This window comes from Protobothrops mucrosquamatus, unplaced genomic scaffold, assembly GCF_001527695.2.
Source record: "Protobothrops mucrosquamatus isolate PMUCROS unplaced genomic scaffold, P.Mucros_1.0 scaffold_306, whole genome shotgun sequence".
Lineage (NCBI taxonomy): Eukaryota > Metazoa > Chordata > Lepidosauria > Squamata > Viperidae > Protobothrops > Protobothrops mucrosquamatus.
Genome location: NW_015386382.1, coordinates 1,048,160 through 1,070,413, shown reverse-complemented (window position 1 = coordinate 1,070,413; position 22,254 = coordinate 1,048,160). Strand labels below are relative to the sequence as shown.

The window sequence follows — 22,254 nt, the reverse complement described above, 5'->3', positions numbered from 1 at the left end:
CCACGTGCCTCCCACTTTTCCCTCCTTGGACTGTTGCCTGGAGGTTGCCATGGCTACCCTGGACGCCACGTAACAATGAGGTCGCCTTGGAGACCGAGGGAGGAACAGGCGCACGGACCCTACGTCGATGGCGCCGCTTTTTTGCGGAGGGATGAGTTTGGGCCTCGCACTCTCTCGCCGTTGAGCGGAAGGTGGTTTGCGCATCTGCTCCTCTCTCCTCACCCCACCGAGCCATCACAAGTCTACGCACATGGAGGGGTGGGAGGATGAGGGGACTCGCGATCCGAGAAGGCGGGGCTCAGCCGCAGGTCTTGACTCGGACGCCTCTACGTAGGCCTGGAAGAGGCAGAGGGCCGGTAGTGATTCCGGAGGATCTTACGGTATCATAGAGAGGCAGCATTAGAGTTCGTCTCTTCCGGTGTCGCCCAGCGCTCCTTCCGGCAATGCTGCCGCAGCCTCGGCTTGGCGGCGCCTTCGCTGCCATCGCTTTGGGCCTCAGATCGAGATTTCGTTGTTATGTCCGAGCCGCTATGGCGAAGAGCAAGTTCGAATACGTCCGGGCTTTCGAAGCGGAGGATAAATGTTTGCCCAACTGCTGGATCGTGGTACGGTTGGACGGACGCTGCTTCCACCGGTAAAGACACGCTTCAACCATTGGCGGCAGCGTGTGGATTTAACAGGCTTGGTTGCCCGGCGACCGGCCAACCAATAGGAATGAGAGTCAGCGCCGGGATCTTGCTCAGGCCTCGGCGGCGCCGGTTCAAAGTGAAATCTGCTTCCCTGACTTCACTTTAGGATACCGTTTCCCAGCCACCGGCAGCCACTAGATATTGGACTTTTGTTCCCAGAATTCATCAGTTCATACGGGGCATTGCTGGGGATTCTGGGAATTGAAGTTCACACGTTTGAAAGTGGCCACGTTTAGTGAATACTGCGAATTTGGGGGTACTGTGCGCTTGCGTGTATGTTTAATACCATACATAACTGATCTTTGATATTAGGAGGGCTTTATTGGATATAGTAGCATGAGTCAAATCTTAACAAATATTCTTTTCTTTTAATTACATTTGTAATTTTGGGGAAGAATCGTTTCTCTAGTTCCTTGCTCAGGTCAAAACATCAGATGCCATTATCCAGAAGTGAAAAGCATATTAGCGTCCAAGGTGAAAGCATTGAATGCTATTGACTTATTGCAAAGAGTGCAAAGCTATCTTATATTGGGGTAAATAGTCTGCACATGAGTAGTTAGAATTTTAAAGTTTTACTTTCCTAATAATAGTTTCTCCCTTTCTAACTGATATATCTTATTAGCAAAACACTACTCTTTCTAAAATGGCATTGGTTTAGCTTTTTAATGATTATCTTCTAACATTTTGTAATGACGATAAAACAGGTTATGTAAAATTAGATGGATCGCAGCTTAATGTTTTTCATATTGTATTCTATTATTATTTGGAAGAACTATCAATGGTGTATTAAAAAATAAAACAGTATATTGCATTTGTACAGATGGCATGCATTCGTCATGCTCCAAATGTTCTCTGGACAAATTCTGATTTTACTAGTTTCCAGGAGTTGGATGTTGAATGTTGACATGATCAAGAGGAGGTGTGTTTATAATATAGAGGCTTCAATTGAAAAACATTGTCTTCAAGCACCTGCTCTTTTAACTTCTTAAGCATGGTGGACAATTGACAGAAATGTCAGAGAGCATACACCAAATGTGTTAATTCCAGATGGAAAAGAAAATCATGAAGGTACCTAGAAGCCAAAGCATATAGGGCTTTACGAGTGAAACTCAGCACCTTGAATTGCACTCAGAAACCTATGTGCAACCAATGCAGAATCTACAGTGTAAGTGTTACATGGCTGTCATGATTTTCATTTTCAAGCAAGTAGGGTACTACACTTTGCACCAATTTCAGGTTACTTTCAAAAGCAGCCCCATGTAAAACACATTGCAATGACTGTTACTGAGGTCTGTTGTTCCCAGATAGGGCTGCAATTAAGTGGGCAAAGCCCCTATCATAGCCTCTACCAAAACTTCAGTATCTGTAACACAGGATAATTATTTAAACAGATATGATAAATCAAGTATTTTTAATTAATGCTTTAATTGATGCCTAATTAATTTTTCATTTTGAAGCTTTGCTGAGCAGCATGATTTTAAGAAACCTAATGATGATTGTGCTCTTAATTTGATGAACAAGTGCGCCCAAACAGTGATGGAAGAGATGGAGGAAATTGTCCTTGCCTATGGACAAAGTGATGAATACAGCTTTGTTTTCAAAAAGAAAACCAACTTGTTTAAGAGAAGGGCAAGGTAGTTCTTTTTACAGTTTCTTCCCCCTCCCAAAATGGGTTAAGACACTCCAGAATAAGCTTTAATATAACAATTTGATTACTTTTGATTTTATGATACTAGCAGCTTTCCCATATATATCCATTCTTAGAAACATCAATATATGTAGTGAGGAAGAGACACATACACAAACACACACAGGTATCTTTGCATGTGTATACTAGCATTTGATGGATGTGACCATTAAATGTTACTGTCAAGGTATTTTTAACTTTCATTCCCATATTTCACTTTTAAAAGTGGTTTAACTGTATGAAATCTTCCAAAAATAGATGATGGCCTCATTATATGCCTATTTATTTCATATTCTTGTTTAATAAACTGCAAAATAGTTTAACATTAGTACTTCAATTGCACAGAGATTTTGCAATATTGGATTATAGTTTATTTAGTACATGAAGGTCTTACAGCAATATGAGCTGCTGTGTGACTTTCAGTCTGTGAGTGAAGCCTTGTGGTATACCAAACATTATTTTTGAAGCACTTTATTTGACAACAAATTGTACAATTCATTTATAGTAAAATGTAGAAAGATATTAAATCAGTTTAATATGACAGACTAAAAGACATTTTAAAAGATGCTTTATATATAATTCATAAATAAGAGTTGCATTTTACAGTTATGAGAAGTTAACTGTGATAGAATCATAGATACTGACAGTCAATACTGCCTAACATAAAATATATACATGACAAAATTAAACATGTTGGATTTTGACTTTATACTTAGCATATACTTTGAGATAACTAGAGCTAGTCATTACTCTTTGTAGTGAAATCTTATATATTATGCTGCCAACATTTTGGATTCATAAACTATGAGAATAAGTTATAAAGCTATAAAGTTATAAAAAGAATCCCGAAAATCGAGAACAAGGGACACATTTTTGCATTTATATAGACTAGTTAACTCTTGGGTTGGTTATATTAAAAAGTTATATTTTCTCTTCCTTTTTTTCTGTTCACAAGTAAATTAATGACTCTTGTGGTCGCCAAGTTTGCATCCAGCTATGTTTTCTATTGGAAGGATTATTTTAAGGACAAGCCCCTCTTGTATCCACCAGGATTTGATGGACGTGTTGTGTTGTATCCTAGTGACCAAAATCTAAAAGATTATCTCAGTTGGCGACAAGCTGATTGTAAGTATTGCAGGAGATGGAGGTTGTAGAATGGTAATTTTTAAGAATAGATATTTAATCTCTTTTTCTGCTTTAAAAAAAACATTAAAGGTACCTGATTTTATTCATTTGAGTTATCAACTTTTATCATCACAACTTTAGAGGTGGAAAGTAGCGGGAGGAGGGGTGTCTCTTACAGTACTCAAGTATTTTCTCAAAATTGTATTCTTACTTAGAAATATTTTCCACAACAAAAATGGAGCTGTGCTATAATCAATTACTCTATGAAATATGATTCAGATGCTGCCTTATTATTCAGGTCAACAAGTGCAAAAATATTAATATTGATGGACATTCAAGAGTATCAGTGATGTCTTCTATTTCCCTCCATTGCATCTAGCAATTTATGAGATGCCTTTTCCAAAAATTTCTAGTTATTGAATCCTTACCCTAGATGGCTTGCCCTATAAATTGAAGAAAGTAAAAAAAACAAAAAACTCTGCACAATGTAGGAATTTATTATAAAAATACATTTTAAGAAACTGTGATGCTATTGTTTAAATTGTAATAATTATAATACCATTTCTGAAACCAATCTTATAGTACGGTAAATATTGCTGTGAAGATGAAATTTAATACACTTTCCATTCTTCTCTAATGATTATTATTTCACTTGGTATCACTATAGGTCATATCAATAACCTCTATAATACGGTATTTTGGACTCTTGTGCAGAAAGGTGGCCTGACACCAGTACAAGCCCAAGAGAGACTTAAGGTTTGAAACATTATTCCAAATATTTCAGCCTAAAGAGTACATTGTACCTAGCTTGTGTTATTTCCGGAAGCATATATAACATTCGAAGTATTTTTAATATTGGAACAGATGTATTTGTGCATTTGTGTTATATTCCAAGTTTTATTTTATATTTGCTGTTTTTGCTGGAATGCTTGTCTACATGGATTGGATTTGGTTTCTGGTAGGAAGGTTAAGCCTACAAAGAACTGGCTACTATTTAGAAAAGATGTAAGTATAGCAACTGATCAACTTCAGATAAAACAGAAAATAAAAAAGAAAAACACTTAATTTATTTATTTAGTGTATGGCATATGATACATGGACTAGCAATATAAATTAACATTAAATTAAATTAATTAGATTAAAAGAAAAAGACTAAAAAGTTCCCTTTTTCCTCTGGCTAATGCTATCTGGCAGGACTTAAAAATAGTAATTGTTTGCCGGGGAATCATCTACCTTAGGATTTGTTTTCTAAATTATTATTTGGTTTAGTGATTAAGGCACCAGTCTAGAAAGCAGGAAACCATGAGTTCAACTCCTGCCTTGGAAAGCCAGCTAGATGACCTTGGGCCAATTACTCTCTCTCTCAGCCCAACCCACCTCACAAGGTGGTTGTTGTGGGGAAAGGAGGAGGAGGAAGGTGTGTTGGATATGTTTGCCACATTGGGTTATTTGTAAAATAAAAGAAGGAAATAGATAGATAGATAGATTAGATAGATAGATAGATAGATAGATAGATAGATAGATAGATAGATAGATAGATAGATAGATAGATGAAAGAAAAAGAAAAAGAAGAAAAAGTTGCAGGAAAACAATGACACAAAGCTCAATTCCTCTAGAAAAACAAAGCTGTAATTTGATTCATTTTTCTTTTGACTTTTCTAATTTTTAAGACCTTAAAATTTTAGAAGAAATGTTGTATATGTACTACATACTTTTCATTGCTCATCTTTAGCTCCTATCATTCAGGAAGCTTTGATTACTTATCAATCTTAGTTTCCTAAATTTCATTTCCCATGTGCAAATGTTAGTGGGATGTAGCCTAGATTAGACCCTTGAATGGGATCATTCATCCATGTGTTATAGATAATCTTGGCAAGGTGATCAAAAAATATTATTTTGCCAGATATTTTCTTTGCCATCATTGTACCTTTATGCACAAGCATATTCACGGACAATTCTTTTTCTCTTCATAATATCAGGTTTGGATATGAAAGGGGGATCTGGTAACTTGATTGTGTAATGGTGAACTATGTGAGTGTTTCAAGAGTGCAACAGCCCAAAGATTCCCAGTCTACCTTTCAGCCATAGAGTTAGGGAAATATAGTGATTTCTCTGTGTGCTACTGGAGATTTTAACTAAGGACTCTGGCCATGTTATGTTTATCAGAATTACAAGTAAATGAAAATATTGACTTCTAGATCAGGGCAAGAAAATAATAGATGTCATAGTGACATAAGTATACATAGCTATTAAGAGAAGATGGGGACACGTTACATTTTTTTGCTGCTTGGCAAATAATATTCTCTCCCAATTGCACCTTTTAGGTCTAAACCAGGGGTGTCAAACTGCCAGCCCACAGGCCGGTTGCATCATACGGAGGCCGCGCCCACCCCAGCTCCGGCAATGCAAAAAAAGTCACATCGCGATGTGATGCGGCAAGTTTGACACCCATGGTCTAAACAGTTTATAAGCTAAGAATAAATGTTTCCATATGCACTAAACCCTTGAGTCCACAGAAGAAACAGATAGACTGAAATTGCTGGTTTTGTAAATGTTTATGGAATAAAAATATTAATTTTTTAAATACTAAATTTGCCTTCTCCAATCTGGCACCCTTTTGATGTGTTAGATCTCATTATATGTATATGTATGCAATCATGGAATTCTGATATAGTATCAACATGTTTGGAGGCCACCAAATTGGGAGAAATGTATATTACGTTATTCACCAACTTTTTGCCTGCTAATAATAATGATGGATGGGATCTTAGTAACTGTTAAAGAATGAGTTTTTAAGCTCTACCAGTTAGTATCTATATGCTTCCTTATAGATAATATATGCTTCCTTATTTTCTTTCTGGGGAGAATGTGTATTTAGAAATGTGGTGATTTCCTTTTTGTTCAAATACTCCTAAATTAGGGGTCCCCAAACCCCCGGTCCATGGACAGATACTGGGCCGTGGCATGCCAGCAATCGGTCTGCACAAACAAGCAAAGCCCCATCTGCAAGATGCAGGCAGCACACAAAACCACGCCACCTCCGGTCCGCAGAAAAATCTCTCTCCACAGAACCAGTTCCTGGTGCCCAAAAGGTTGGGGGCCTCTGCCCTAAATAAAGAGCAATGTCCATTTATTACATTTGAAATTATTACAGTTCTCCTAGGTTCATATGAAGTGTTGTTTTTTTTTCTTTTAGGGAACCCTTGCAAATGACAAGAATGAGATTTTATTTTCAGAATTCAACATTAACTACAACAAAGAACCTGAAATATATAAGAAAGGAACTATTTTAATATGGAAGAAGGTAAGTCATACTCTTGTTTGTTTTTAAAATGATAGCAGGCATATTTTAAATAAGTAATTATACAAAATATTTTAAGATAATATAGTGGGTTTTTTTTACAAAGTCCATCTGTGCTGAATTACCAGAGACATCTGTCTCACCAGTTGATCATGCTTTTGTATGATGAAGTTACTGCAGAATTATTCCTGTATTAGACAACCAGAAGCGTTGTCATTGTCATCAGCCATTCAGTTGTGTCCGACCCTAGGCCACTCTATGGATCAGCACTCCCCATGCTCCTCTGTCTTGCACTGACTCCTTCAGGTCCGCCATGGTCATCCCAGGGACATCCATTATAGTGTCCAGCCAGCAGATACTAAGGACCAGAAGCAAAATAGTGGTAATTCCGGTTTGAGGTTTAGTTAAAACTGGATCTTCACATATTAACTATCCCTGCTATTGAAGGTAGAAACGTTTGAAGGTAGAAACGTATGAAGTCTCTATGCAGATATCTGTCTAGACATAAAACCAAATCATGTACTTACCTCTACTGTTGAATCCTTTCAAAAATAGTTGTAAAGTAGAACACTGTATTAAGTTGAATCTACCCAAAATAATAGGCATTGCATTTCACTAAATATCACTTTAGTCTTTAGTGAAATAAAGTTTAAAAAAAGAGCCAGACTTTATCAGTGTAGTAGCACTGAACCTTTACACTGGAGTACGCACCATTATGCTGTTCATATTTTGTGATATTGTACCCTGGGTCATTAAGTGGAGTGAGATTGCTGCCTGCTGAGGTTAGCTCTTCTCTACGTGTGGAAGAGAACTGCTCCAAGTGAGCTGCAGAAACAGAGCTGGATCTTTGGGATCTGATGTCCATTTTCTCCATCCCACTGGAGGTGTTTGTTTCCCCTCCAGGTATGAAAGAGAATTGCTTTGTTGGCTGCAGAAATGAGGCTCATATCTTTGGGATCTGACTTCCTTTTCTGCAGCTCTTCAGAGGATTTCTCCTCCTCTCTGCATGGAGAGGAATGCCTGGGCTACTGAAACAGAGCTCACATGGGGTCTGATCTCCATTAGTGCTCCCCTTTGGAGGAGTTCCCCTCCCTTCCATATGCCAGAGGACTGGGAAAGTTCCAAGTACCTATTTGTCTTCAATCAACTCTTCCTGTTTGACATAGCATCCAGTTAGTCCTTGACTCGCGACCACAGTTGAGCCCAAAATTTCTGTTGCAAACTGAGACAGTTGTTAAGTGAATTTTCCCCCTTTATATGACATTTTTGCCACAGTTGTTAAGTGAATCACTGCAGTTGGTAAATTAGTAACGCGGTTGTTAAGTGAATCTGGCTTCCCCATTGACTTTGCTTGTCAGAAGGTTGCCAAAGTCACATGACCCTGGACACTGCAACCGTCCTGAGTCGGTTACCAAGCATCTGAATTTTGATCACGTGACCACAGGGATGTACTTAAGTGTGAAAAACGGTCATAAGTCACTTTTTTCAGTGCCATTGTAAGTTCAAACGGTCATTTAATGAACTGTTGTTGAGGACTACCTATACAACATGATTCAGGAAAATGATATCTACAGTTCCAATTACAGATAGCCCTCAGCTTATGTCCACTTGTTCAGTAAGCATTCTGTTACTATAGTGCTAAAAATATGGGCATGCAACCAGTCCTGAAATTTCATCTATGCCATGCCCCCATGCCACGTGATTATGATCCAGGCATTTAAGTGTCTGGCTCATGATTATGTTGCTGGGAGCTGCAGTCATATGATTGCCATTTTTGACTTTTCCTGTTAGCTTACAACAAGCAAAGACAATGAGGAACCTGGCAGGGAAGGTCACAAATTGCTCCGGCCCACAGCACCACACCTTACAGTCTCCAGCACCTCTTCCAGGCACTACTCTGTCTTGTGTGGCCTGCACTGGGCCTCCCAAGCCCTCCCCCGTCTCATATGTAACCTGTGCTGGGCTTCCCTGATCCTCCCATACATCTCAGAGCTCCTTACCTGGTACTCCCACCACTTAACAACCCACATATCTTGGGGTTATGACAGCAACTAGGACTGCTAGGATTGCCCTCATTAAGTAATTCAGTCACACATCGTGCTTTACAATTGATTGCTTAGAATGGCAATCCTGGTCCCAATAGCCATCATAATTCTAGGACTATCTGTACTATTAGCTAAAGCTTATCTGGCCTCTGGTGAAAGATGGGAATTTAATTATGGAACACAGGACACTTGATTCCCCAGCCCTGCATATGGATCTGAATACTGTGTTGAAGTGTGTATAGTATGTGAATTAGATTTTGCTAAGTACTAAGTCATGGTATGGCTTCTTGCATTCCCCAAATCAAAAGCAAGCAAAACTTATTTTATGTCTTCTTGAAAACCAAGGAATGATTTTTTTGGTCACAAGACTCTCTTTTTTTTCTGCCCTATATTCTGCAGCCAGGGGCTATAAGGTAAAACTATAATAACACCTGGCATCTTGGCATTCAAGATGTGATTCTTTTACTTTCATAGGAATTAATTCAGTAGAACATGTTAAGGTTTTCTGAAGATTTAACACATTTTTATTTCCTTCTGCCCCTATTAAACATTATGTCATTAATGGTTTGATGTCAGATTTGGGCAGCGTGGTTTTGGGAATGAGGCAATTCCTTGAAAACTGCAAGACAAGGTGTGTGTGTGTGTGTGTGTTTGCGTGCGTGTCAAAATATTGAAAAAGTCATTCTCTTCTGGATGAAGTAGAATGAGTATGCTTTGAAGATGAAGTCTGCCATTTTACAATGATAGTCTAACACATGGAAGTGATGCTTCACTTTAGTACATTAAACCCTGCAACTCTAAAAGAATTAAATTCTGAATAGATTTTGAAAAGTTCAATTATTAATATATTATTTGTATTTTTATTCCTAGGTAGATGAAATCATTAAGAAAAAAATTAAAACAGAGGAAACAGAAGAGAAGGAAATTGAAGAAACCAGGACAAAAAATAGACCAGTTCCTTTGCATTGTGATATTATTGGAAATGAATTTTGGAAACACAATCCTGAAATCCTGCTTGATAAGAGGCTTTAGTCTGAACCTATTGGGTATAATTTATTTTATAAGGACTGCATCATGGTGGAAAAAATGTATTTTGTACTTTGTAATAGCCGTTTTACTTCAGTGAATGAATGAAAAATCCAGGTATTGTTCATAAATAAATACTTTTTTATTAAAATTACGAGTAGGCTGATAACAATCTTAAACTTTACACTGGAAAAGGAATGCTTTTAATTTCTTCTCCGGCCCTCAAAAGGACTCTACTGCTGGAGGTCTCATGAGATGGTAAGTTGCCCATTTAAAACTCTGAAAACATTTAAACTACTCCTTCAAATTAAATTCTATCATCAGGGAGCCAAGTTACAAATTATCCTAGTTGCTAATGTCTCTGGATTATATGAGTGATAAACAAAATACCCTGGTAAGTAGCAGAAAGTAATTAGGAAGTTTTCTCTCAAGTGTAAATTAGTTCCGGCCTTTTTGAAAGCTATGGAAACATAATTTCCCTCTGTAATCGAACATTTATTATTTGGACTCTCTCCTTGCTGCTTTTCGGATTATTAGCCAAGGTCTCAGGTGGCCAACCAAGAGCAATAACGTTATTGTATAAGGGAGATAGCGCAGCAGGGTGTGTTTGTAGGTCATGCTCTCATTTTGCTGCTGCCTGGGAAACTATCCAGTTCCTGCTGTTGAGAATTGTGGCAACCAACTTACTGAAAGTCTTGAATTGGGATGTGAAGTTCAAAGAGTTGTGTTACTCTTCTGCTTTTTTGAAGGCCAAGCTGCCCAGGAGTAAAAAAGATAGAGGCATTGGGAGCAAATGTGAGATTGGTGTAAAAATTTGCCTGGCTTCTAGTGGCTAGGTTTTTATATAGAACATTTTAAGGGGATGTTTAATTGTTTGTTTTTATCTGTTAATTTGCTGTAAAAGGAAAATATTTGGAATGATAGGCATTTAGCATCATTTTAAAGCCGTTTGAAAAAATTGTACTCATTTTTTCCTGAAATGGCAAGGTGTCTTCATTACTGTAGTTAAGATAACATTAAACAGGTAAAAAAGAAACTGGAGCAATGTGCATTCCAAAAATGGTGCATGCTTGTACCTGTGTCAGCAATCCACAATACTTGTAGTGAAGTTAATAGGAATAATAGGCAAAAGTATCTACTGTATGCAAGGTGCATTTTTGTATTCCTGCTTTCCATAAGGTGTTCCAAGTTATTACCAGCAACAATAAAAAAGCAGCTGTGTTTTCATAACACACTGAAGCAAAAACAAGCTGGCCACTTGTTAATCTAGTGCAGTGATGGCGAACCTTTTAGAGTGCCCAAACTGCAACCCAAAACCCACTTATGTATCACCGGGTGCCAGGTGGGTGTGGCTATGGTGGTCATGGCCGACTGGGTGAGCGTGGCCACCTCGATGTTGCTCCTGGGATGCCTGTGGGGGCCATGCAGGGTTGGGGGAGATCCAGGGGGGTCTCTGGCGGGTGGTGCGGTGGGCAGGAGGCTCGTCCTGTAGGGTGAGACGAGGTGAGGGAGGGGGCAGGGAGGGGGTGCCACTGCCGCAAGGCAAGGCGAGGCAGGGGCTGGTTGCAGACAAAGGGGGGCTCTGGTGAGGAGGAGAAGGAAGAGGGTTTAAGCAAGCTTAGCAATGAGTGGGGATCCCCTCCAAAACAAACATGCTTCGTGGGTAACCTCGCAGCACGACAGAAGAGACCAAAACCTGCTGCAACCACCCACCAGATGAAAGCGGAATAAAAACCAAACAGCCCCCCCCCCAAATCCTCAACAGAAATGCTCATGACAATGAAAGCCTCGGGCAGGGGGAAGAGTGCGGGCAGGTGGGCATCTTGCTCAACTGATGGCTTGGGGGGGAAGGGGGCAGCTATACCCCCTCCCAAATGCTGCCCTCTCATGAAAGCAGAATGAAAACTCCAAAAAGCAACAAGGAAAAAAAAGTTAAAACAGAAGAGTGTCTCAGAACACCTGTATTAGCAGATGCAACTGATATAAAATCTGGATGAAGAATGGTCAGTAAGGCATTCTTGGTTGTCTGTTTTATCTTTCCTAATCAACTGTAACTAACTTCCTCTCTTCACTTTGCAAAACCTGTAGGTCCCACACCATTCCACACACCTGCAAGAAAGCAGCTGCAATCGGAGTACTCTAACTGTAACTTTGAAATGTGGCACCACTGATTTAACTGCTGTCACACTACAAGTACAGTTGGAATTTACAGTACTGGTTTATCCAGCATGTGTTATTTATTTTATCTTTCTTCTTATACAAAACTACATCTTCTATACACAGAATGGAGAGTTATTGTTGGTTTCTTATCCAGTTTTAGTTTCCCTCTTCATCTGATTGGCCACTGGAATAAATATTCACAAAAAAATCATCCTTCTTAGTTTATTTAATGCTCACACTCTTGCACAATCACTTACTTCCTTGTTAACAGCTGATTGAATCACAACTTTGGACCCAACCTCTGAACATTCTAGGAATCAGTGTATCATATTATTTTCAGTAAATCTGGCCTAGCGTCTCCACTATTTTGGTTCCTACTGGACAATTCAACCAGTCCTTAAGGTGTCCTTATCACTGTCAGCAGATGGCCTTCTTTCCTAAATGAATTAAAATGACCTTTAATAAATGTATAGCTCTGCAACTCTAAAAAATATCTACTGGCCTTTACTAATCACGTGAAGTATTAATACCACGTTACAATGCCTTAGTAAGGCCACACTTGGAATACTGCATCCAGTTTTGGTCAGCACGATGTAAAAAAGATGCTGAGACTCTAGAAAGAGTACAGAGAAGAGCAACAAAGATGATTAGGGGACTGGAGGCTAAAACATAAGGAACGGTTGCTGGAATTGGGTATGTCTAGTTTAATGAAGAGAAGGACAAGGGGGGACATGATAGCAGTGTTCCAATATCTCAGGGGCTGCCACAAAGAAGAGGGAGTCAAGCTATCTTCCAAGGCGCCTGAAGGCAGGACGAGAAGCAATGGGTGGAAACTGATCAAGGAGAGAAGCAACCTAGAACTAAGGAGAAACTTCCTGACAGTTAGAACAATTAACCAATGGAACNTTTTTTTTTTTATTATTATTATTATTATTATACATACATGCAAATGCTTCATACAAGATCAATGGCATACTAACATACAATTATTTTCCATTGCTTCATAGAATTGCATGAAACAAGAAAACAAACTGAAAAAACAAATGTAATAATTGATATTTAACCAGGCTATTTTAACTACTGCACTTAAAGAGATCTTTGTCCAGCTCAAGTACTACTCACTACCCATGCAAGAGTTTGACAGCATTATCAAAATACTTGGACATTGCTGTTATCCACTTCCTCCCCCCCCCCCCCCCCCCCCCCCCCCCCTAATCTAGCTACGCTACTTGGGCAGCAAACGATCCGGAAAATATTAGATGGCAGCAAAGAACCTTAGAAAACTGCCGTCTAGTGACCATTTGGTGCAATGCAGCCCAGCCATGACTGCTTAAGCCAACAGTCCTGAAATACCTCAACCAAACACTAACCAGGCCAGAATCTACTTCGCATCCAAGAAGTATAGCCTGGATTATCTTTGATTGTTCCACTGCACCCGGTGCTCAGCAGATGTTGTTATAGCGTAGCCCTACTTTGTTTCTACTATGATTTAGTGAATAAACTCAGTGGCTGGGCTCACAAAAGACAAACTCAAACGCAAACCAGTCACGGTCTGAACCCTTCCCAGCCCGCGCGGCCAAGTGTCGAGCAGTCCGCAGCCTCAGGAAGGGAATGCAAAGAGCGCAGTAACGTCTTGAGAACCGAGAGTTCCGCCATCCGTTCCTCAGATGAACGAAGGCGGACAGTGGTCCTCCTTCCAGGCGACCCCCCCCCCCACCTCAAAAGCAGCCGGCCGAGCCAAAGCCAAGGGCGGCCTTTCGGGGGACCGTCTCCGCGGGCGAGCGGACGGGAACGCAGTTCTCGCCGGCCTGCCGAGAGCATCAAGAGGCGCCGGGAAAGGCGGGAAGGGACCTGCCGTGCAATCGCGGAGCTGGGGCGGCCCATAGCGGCGAAGGAGCGCGCTGCGGGCGGTTGGCTCTTCCTGCCCCTCCCAGCAGGGCCGGGGCCAGGGCAAGAGCGGGAGAGAGACATGGAGGAGGAGGCGGAGAAGGCCGGGGCTGAGCCCAGGCGGCGGAGGAGCCGGCGCCACTCTAGCGGGCGTCGCAGCTCGGAGCGATCGCCGAGTCCCGGCCGGCTGGACGTGAGCTCGCCGCACTTCGACCCGCTGCTGGCGCTGTACTCGGAGCGCACCCCGTTGCCTTACCCGGCCGCGCCCTGCTTCAACAATCTGGCCGAGTACGAGAGCTTCCAGCGCGGCCTGCTCCGCGCCCCGGGTCGCCCGCGTGCAGCCGCTGGCCGCAGCAGCCGCTCCGCCGGGACGCGTGCTCGGAGCCGGGCCGGCCGGGCCGCCGCCGACCCCGAACGCCTACAGCGGCTCCGCAACCTCATGCTGGTCAAGGAGCCCAGGCCGGAAGCGGCGGAGAGAGCGAGGGCGCGGGGCAGGAGGGCGCCGCGCAACGTTCTCACCAAGATGCCCCGTAAGCTGAGCGGCGTTTAGCGCAACGTCTCCTTTCAGACGAAATGCCACGATTCCTCACCCCCCCCCTCCACCCCAAATGTCTGCCCGAAGGGCACGCACTCTGCTCGTGTCAGAGTCTGGTTATTGGCAAGCAGTTCGGGGGTTGGGTGCCGCATGTGAGATCTGGCAGTCCCCGCAGTTTGTGCATATGGACGAGCTGTGAAGTCTAGAATATACAGCTGCATGTTGGCTTTGATCCGGGTCTGCGTCTGGGCATTGGGCACAGATAGGCACGAATGTAAAACCCCAATGGGTGCACAACAAGCTTGTCTAAAGAGAGAGGGTTTTCTAAAAATAATATTTTACGTTCCCCAAAACCGTTTTTTTAAACAGTTCTCGTCATCCTATTTTCCAGCTGTAATTGATTTAAGTTAAGAGTAGGTGCTAAAGAGAGTGAAAAAAGTGAGAATGCAGAACTGTGGGTGATGGCCTATTTTGAAGGTAGGTAGTACGAAAGGAGTCCTGGCAAGCCATTTTGCAGCTAGAGTAAGGGGATGTGTCGCACACCGTACCCATTATAAACTAGCTGCCTACATTTACCTTTAGCATGTTGTGTGAATTGAGCCTACGTGCCTAGTTATTTATTTAGTGTGAATCGACAATATGGGATCAATTATTAAACCATAATTAGGCTGATTTTAAATACTGTATGTGGGTCACAATTAGCCAGCAAATATGATCCAAGGAAACACCTGGTTAAAGAGTTTGAAAATTTGAGGTGTAGTGAGGGAAGGTCCTGGTCGTGGGTGCTTTGATCTTTCAGGAAAGAAAGGCATTGGGGAGTTTGCTTTAGTGATTAAGGCACCAGGCTAGAAACCCAGAAATTGTGAGTTCTAGTTCTGCCTTAGGCATGAAAGTTGGTTGGATGTCTCTGGGCCAATTACTCTCTTTCAGCCCAACCCACCTCATAGGGTTGTAAGGAAAATAAGAGAAGGAAGGAGCATTAGATATATTTGTTGCCTTGAGTCATTTATAAAAAATAATAAAAGCAGGATAAAAATGAATAAAAATACTCAATGTAATCAGATTTTCTGCATTTGTCAATGAAGCATAATGAAAGAAAGATGCCCAGCTATGTTTTGGAGACCAGACTGTTCCATCTTCTGAGGTACAAGAGGTCAGAAGGTCCTTATAGATTCATCCTCTGCTGTAGCAAAGCAGGATTGAATGTGGGCAGTGCCTTGAAGAGAGTGTTTGCGACCCAGTGTAAATGCTATTTGGATAAATAAGAGAAGATGTACATCTATTAAATGAAAAGTTGAGATTACTTTCACCATGGGACCCAGAGCTTTAATAGATTGAATGCCACATTTACTGCACTGCTTGAAAATTGATTAAAGAGATGATCATAATTGGCCATTGATTTTTTTTTTCTGATGGAATAACAATAGGAAGAGGGAGAGAACTGTCCAAGGTATTTTTTTGGGAAAGCACCAAAATATTGCTGACATTATTAAGCATAAGGAATTGAGGTAGAATGGCTTGGAACTATTTCTGGTAATAGAATTATAGTTGGTGGAAAATAAAGAATCTGAAGTTTCTACTGGCTTAGATGCTCTGGATGCTGTTAAGTATTCCTGTTTAGATGAGATTGAGAGTAGCTTCAAGATAAAAGCCCTACTACGGGTCCAGCATGAAGTAAATACAAACTTGCCTGTATTTTCTCCAACATGTGCACACATATCAAATAACTTTCAAAAACACATTTAGAATGTAAGGCATGTATTAACTTTTATTCTGCATTCTAAAAGAATGTTCAAAGGTTGTGCTGAGGAGGTCTGGCTATTAGTAGCTAATACTAACAGCATGCAAGAGATTTTGGATTTTAAACATTTCAAATTTGAAATAATATCTTAAGTTCAAGATAGTTATTCTAATCTTACTTGAAAGTGTTCTTATGTTGTACTGATCATTCTGTAAGGTTTTAAAATTATCCTGTCCAGTATAATTCAAAATGTTTCGCAGCCTCCTAATTGACACAAGTCTATCATTTGCAGGAACTTGCTTTTTTTTCCCCCTTCCAAAGCTTATTCTTTCAGGTTTGAATTAAGATGACTAGACTTGGAGAAAAAGCTGTAAGCAGCATTTTGAAAGCCTAGAACTTGACATTGTCTTTTGCAGTAGTTGTAGCAATAGTTAGGTTGTTATGATCTTTGTTCTTAAGCTTTATTCCAGACTTATAAATATAATGCAGAAGTTATGATAATAGAATAATAGGCAAACCTCTATGTTAATGTCTGTTATTTGTTTTGAGATCATATATTAAATTTTTTCATCACATTCCCATTACTTTCAGTAGTTTCCCAGCTATGATCTGAATGCCTGTACTAGAAGCGAAAAGAGTGGTACAAATGGAATATATCAAACTAATATTTTTAGTTTAGTTTATACACACACACACACACACACACACACACACACATGCTTCCTATCATGAAAAAATATGTAATTACTAGAGATTGGAATTAAATGTCAACCAAATAATTGCAGCTGTCTATCACGTTAGAAGAGAAAGAGGTTAACTTCTTTGGGTTGTGTTTTCCGATTGACGCGAGGTGATAATACAAAAAAAAAAAAAAGGATTTATCATCTACTTCTCATCTGGCTCATAAAGTATAGAAACTTTTAACTCTATTGAGCTCATTTCAATGAATCTTCCAAGGGATTCCAGATTCCAAAAGCCATGGAGGTAGCGTAGTGCAGTGTGGAAATTTGCAGTGAAGTGGCAAAATTACATATTTTTAAGTGTGCCTTAATGACCTTTTGCACTCCTCTCCAACCTGGCCATCCTCCAGATGGGTTGATTTCAACTCATAGACTTCCTCAGTCAGCCTATACTTTGTTGCAAATATTCACAATCTCCTAAAACCACAGTACAAGATGTATCTAGGTAGTGGAAGGATGTTTAAATAATAGGAAGCTGGGGAAAAAGAAGAATTTTGGACTGGCTTGGAGCATCTGCAGTTTACTATGATTCCTCTCCAAAAGAAAAAGCTGTTGCCAATGGTTAGAAGCATTCCTGGACATTTCCTCCTTCCCAGTATCTTTGTGTGTGTGATATACTTACAGAATCCGTACAAAAAAGAGTAAGTCTAGGACTGCAAACTCTATACTAGATAATTCAGTATTCTTTTAACGCTAACATGATCCTTTTATGTTATCCAGAGAGATGGCTGCTATATTTATTTGTCACTTATAATAAATTATGAGATATAAAAGACTAATCATTTGCAAGATTAGAATTTAGACTGCATTGATTGTTGTTTGGTTACTGACATGATTATCAACCAGAAATATTAACTACTGCATAGTGACAAGCTTTTTAATAATCCTTTAGAATTGGGATATTAAGCATACGTACTGTGCTAAAGATCCATTTCACCACTACTGCATATCCATTTACATACCCATAAACTCTGTATGATTAATTATAAGTCTGCAGTGCCTAAAGCCAGAGAAAAATAAATTCCATGACATTAAGAATAACACTCGTTAATGTTTGGAGAAGTATTATACAGTATTTGGTTAAATGATTCTCACGGAATAAAAATGTGCTATTCTTTTTGTTTTAGAGGGGTGTAAAATCAAAGAACCGTGTCAGTTAATGCTTAATAAGAAGGTAGATGGAACATTTGGGAATTTTCAAATGTACAGTTCTGAATAATACAAGGCAAAATTGCCCTGCACGTATTCTCTCTTATGCCTTGTGGGCAGAAGTATAATTCAAATAATACTAGCAATAATAGCTGCAAACTGTTTGTTCTACAGCAAATTATGGTTGTTATCTTTCTTTCCAGTTCATGAAGGCAGTCCACTTGGGGAACTCCACCGCTGTGTCCGTGATGGTGTCAAGGTCAATGTCCACATCCGGACTTTCAAGGGGCTTCGTGGTGTCTGCACTGGATTCTTGGTTGCATTTGACAAGTTCTGGAATATGGTAATCATGGACATTTCCCTTCTGTGCTTTTTTCCTAGCATTTATTTGATAGCTTCAGACCACCCACCCATGTGAATGTAGGTAGGTAGGAGAGCAAGCAGGACTTTGGGGGTGTGGCATTTCCGATGCAAGAAAATGTCAAAAGAATTTGGGCTTTGTGTTTCCTCTTTTAAGTGTACGGAATTACTGTTAAATGTAAATGGGCTTATTCTCATAATGAAATAAAAATTCTGGGTGAGCAAAATGGACATCCGATTGCTTTCATAATATCTCAATCAGACAATGAGAACAAATATCAAATCATTGCTTTATGTTGACATCCTTCTGACTTCTGTCATCTTTCCCCACCATGACTCCAAATTTTATGTTAAGGAGATCCTATATGTTTTAAGTCTTTCTGCCTATTTGCCTTGCCCCAGGCCCTGACTGATGTAGACGAGACGTACCGAAAACCAGTGCTGGGTAAAGCTTTCTATGTGGAGCCACAGTTGACCCTCACCAGAGTAAGTTCCATTCTCCACAATATCACGTATGTTTCAAAAAGATATGGCTCCTTCCTGCCTTCCTTTACCTTATAAAAGTTGGATTACACTGCAAGCAAAGAAGAAGGAAGGTTATTTCTTCTTTTAATAATTGGCAGAGATGTAGCCCAATACAATCATTTGGGAGTTTAAGTGTGTTCAGAGTTTAGCTTCTTGCTCTCCAGTGGTTTGATTCAGTGGCTCTCATTTTATTTTTGTTTGTGTTTATTACTAAATGTTTGTACCAGTCACCAGAAACTCATAATGATTTAAAACCGATTTCTAGATTCGTCAGAGTTACAGTCATCTCCCAATGCTGTAGAAACTAATCTTCGGTCTACTCAAAGAATCAGAATTTACAGAATGTCTGTATAGCAGGACTTGGGAACACAACTGGCTAGCGGAGGCACTGTGGCTTTCTTTACAAGGTTGTGGCCTTCTCACGGACACTTGGGTCTGTTACTGTAGTAGAACACAATGCTGGACTAGATAGGCTTAAGCTTGATCCAATGAGGATGATCTTACATGCTAGTTTTTCTCTTCCATTTTTCTTTATATTCCTTCATCAATACATTTGATCCACATTGAGGATGAAGATTGGCCTAATCACCCAAAGACCACAAAGTTTGGCTTGGCTAACTACCAGATCATTAACCAGGATTGCTCCTAAGCTCATCCTTCCCTAAGAGGGTAAAGTTAGGAAAGGCTGGGCCTTTGATCTTGTTTTGGGCTTTTTGCAGAATACAAATAGCAGCTTGTTTCTATTGACTTCTGCCAAGTGTTAGGAGAAGTAAGAATTGCCACCTGTCCTTTCATTCCAGATGTTCCATGGAGTGGGGGAAAGGAGAGCGTTTCTCATCCTCTCATTGGTCTGTTGTGGGAGCTATCCTAGATAAAAGGCTTTTGAGGCTTTTTATGGCATATTTTTCACTTGCCAAGTGAACCAGCTCTCCTTCCTTTTTCACTGAACTTTATTGCCCTGGAGGAAGTGGATGAGAGTTTCTCTGCTGTTTGAGAGACAGGAAACTAGTAGTGAAAGGATATAAGAATTTAAAAGAACTTGTTGTCATCAAGTTATGGAGAAGACCTAAGATGTTGTGGAGACCTTAAACAGTGGTAGAACTGGTTTAACTACACAACTACAGTGCAGAAGAGTGCATATTTTCTATGTACATAAATACAGATAGGGAAACAAAAAGATGTTTGTGTTTGTGTGTGTGTGTGTATTTGTTCTTAGGCAAGGTTCTTTTTAAAAAAATATTGAACAATCCTTGGTATGGGTTTTCTATTAACTGATTAATGTCTGTTGAAGACTTCATAACAGTTAGTCCTATTGCACATGCATAAAAGAATGCATTTGGGATGTGTGCAATTTGGAAGGATTAGTCTGCTGCTAACCTGCTTGCTACACATTCAAGACATGCTGAAATACAGAGTTCCAAGGACAAAAAAAATATCTTAATGTAAATAGGGGGTCTGTTGAGCAAACTAGGTTTATTATCTTCTCGAGCAGACATGTCAAACTCGCAACATCATGTGATGTCGCGCAGTGTATTGGAGCTTTTTCCCCATTGCCGGCAGTGGGGTAGGCCCGGTTTCCTCATGATGTGTACGGCCCATGGGCCAGCAGTTTGATACCCCTGTTCTAGAGCAATGCTTCTCAACCTTGACAACTTGAAGATGTGTGGACTTCAACTCTCAAAATTCCTCAGGCAGCATACTCTAGAGTAGGGGTGTCAAACTCGCAACGTCACATGATGTGTTGCGATGTATCGTGACTTTTTTGCCATTGCCGGTAATGGGGTGGGCGTGGTTTCGCTATGATGCATCTGGGCCATGGGCCGGCAGTTTGACACCCCTGCTCTAGAGGTAGGCCCACTATTAATACTAATAGTATTCTTTGTTCAGCGGAGCTGTACATATTTTTATCTGCTCGTGTATTATTTCAGCATGTGAATGGCCTTATCCTGAGTGCTCACTAACACCATCCTTGGCAAGCTCTATTTATTAACCATAAATAGTTGATAGATGTTGGAAGCTGGGAGTGAAGATTGAATGTGCGTATAAGTACAAAACAGAAAGTTGTTAAAAACAATCAGGGAATTCACACATGAACCATCCAAAGGAGAAGTCAGTTCCTATCTTTATCTATTCTCTTGGAAATTATGTCTTGTAAAAATCCTAAATGCAGCCCTTGCTTTCACTATATTGATGCAAGTTTTGCTTGCTTTAGGAGGAATATTCTAAGCTCAATCACAGGAGCAGTTGACACAACTTAACATTTATTATCTTATCGGTTGTTTTGATTGAGAAGAGTTGTAGCAGTGATTGTTAACAGGGTATTTGTCCTGTGATAGCCTTTTTACTGCTATGCAGCAATAAGTGAAGGGTGAGCTTGCATCCTTTCTCAGCCATTGCTGATTACAACAAATTGTCATTAGATTTTTCAAGTGTAAATTTATGTACATTACTACCATTGAACATTTAATATTGGCAGTGCACTGGCTACTATGTAAAGTCGAAGTGGTCCCACCTCAGAAGTATTTTAATTCAAATCAGCTGTATCAATGATTTAGCTCCAGGGCATAATAAAATTGTGGCAGATTTTTTACTGTCAGAGCTGCAGTATAGCATGTGTACTTTACGAGAAGTATGTGAATCATGCATAGTCATGTCTATAGAAAATTCAAGGAGCCGTGGTGGCGGAGTGGTTAGAATGTAGTATTGCAGGCTAATTCAGCTCACTGCCAGGAGTTCGATCCTGACTGGCTCAAGGTTGACTCAGCCTTCCATCCTTCCAAGGTTGGTAAAATGAGGACCCAGATTGTTGGGGTCAATATGCTGACTCTGTAAACCACTTGGAGAGAGGGCTGTAAAACATTATGAAGCAGTATGTAAGTCTAAGTGCTATTGCTATTGAAGAACTTGTTGACTAAGGAAAAATAGATCCTTTCTTTTGCAAAAGAAGACTTATTAAATCTTTGACTTACAAACACATTTTAATTGGACAAAGGAGCAAGGGCTTCTCATTTAAAGAGATTAGTTTCCTGTGTTTATCCATGGTTTGAACAGGTCAGTCAGAGTATAAAATACTCTGTGTCATCTCTTTTAAGAAGAGACTGGACAGCCGTTTGTCTGAAATGGTGTAGGGTTCCTGCCTGGGCAGGGGGTTGGACTCAATGACCTCCAAGGTCCCTTCCAACTTTATTATTATTATTATTATTATTATTATTATTATTATTATTATTATTATTATTATTATTATTATTATTATTATTATTATTATTATTATTATTATTATTATT

At 40.0% G+C, this 22,254-nt stretch overlaps 2 protein-coding genes across 3 annotated transcripts in view; both read left to right on the top strand.

Annotated features, from left to right (window-relative positions):
• The first annotated feature begins 439 nt into the window (after window positions 1–439).
• On the top strand, window positions 440–10,005 carry THG1L (tRNA-histidine guanylyltransferase 1 like). 2 transcript variants are annotated; one of them, XM_015832122.2, is made up of 6 exons: window positions 440–634; window positions 2,211–2,323; window positions 3,332–3,501; window positions 4,169–4,257; window positions 6,698–6,805; window positions 9,718–10,005. In XM_015832122.2, the coding sequence occupies exons 1-6, from the start codon at window positions 581–583 to the stop codon at window positions 9,877–9,879; spliced, it is 696 nt and encodes a 231-aa protein (XP_015687608.1). In that variant the 5' UTR covers window positions 440–580; the 3' UTR covers window positions 9,880–10,005. The 2 variants fall into 2 exon arrangements, with proteins under 2 accessions (XP_015687608.1, XP_015687607.2); XM_015832121.2 differs by having other exon boundaries at window positions 524–634; window positions 2,147–2,323.
• Window positions 10,006–14,002: 3,997 nt separating this feature from the next.
• LSM11 (LSM11, U7 small nuclear RNA associated) overlaps window positions 14,003–22,254 on the top strand; it is a 9,533-nt gene continuing 1,281 nt past the window's right edge. Inside the window, exons 1-4 of the mRNA XM_029287335.1 lie at window positions 14,003–14,450; window positions 18,289–18,428; window positions 18,848–18,957; window positions 19,947–19,991. Coding sequence (XP_029143168.1) covers window positions 14,003–14,450; window positions 18,289–18,428; window positions 18,848–18,957; window positions 19,947–19,991 — 743 coding nt within the window. The remainder of the gene's footprint in view (window positions 14,451–18,288; window positions 18,429–18,847; window positions 18,958–19,946; window positions 19,992–22,254) is intronic.

Coding starts and splice junctions, on each gene's coding strand:
- THG1L (XM_015832121.2), top strand. CDS start 531: ATGGCGAAGAGCAAGTTCGAATACGTCCGGGCTTTCGAAGCGGAGGAT. Junction 635..2,146: donor GACGGACGCTGCTTCCACCG/GTAAAGACACGC, acceptor TTCATTTTGAAG/CTTTGCTGAGCAGCATGATT. Junction 2,324..3,331: donor TTGTTTAAGAGAAGGGCAAG/GTAGTTCTTTTT, acceptor TCTGTTCACAAG/TAAATTAATGACTCTTGTGG.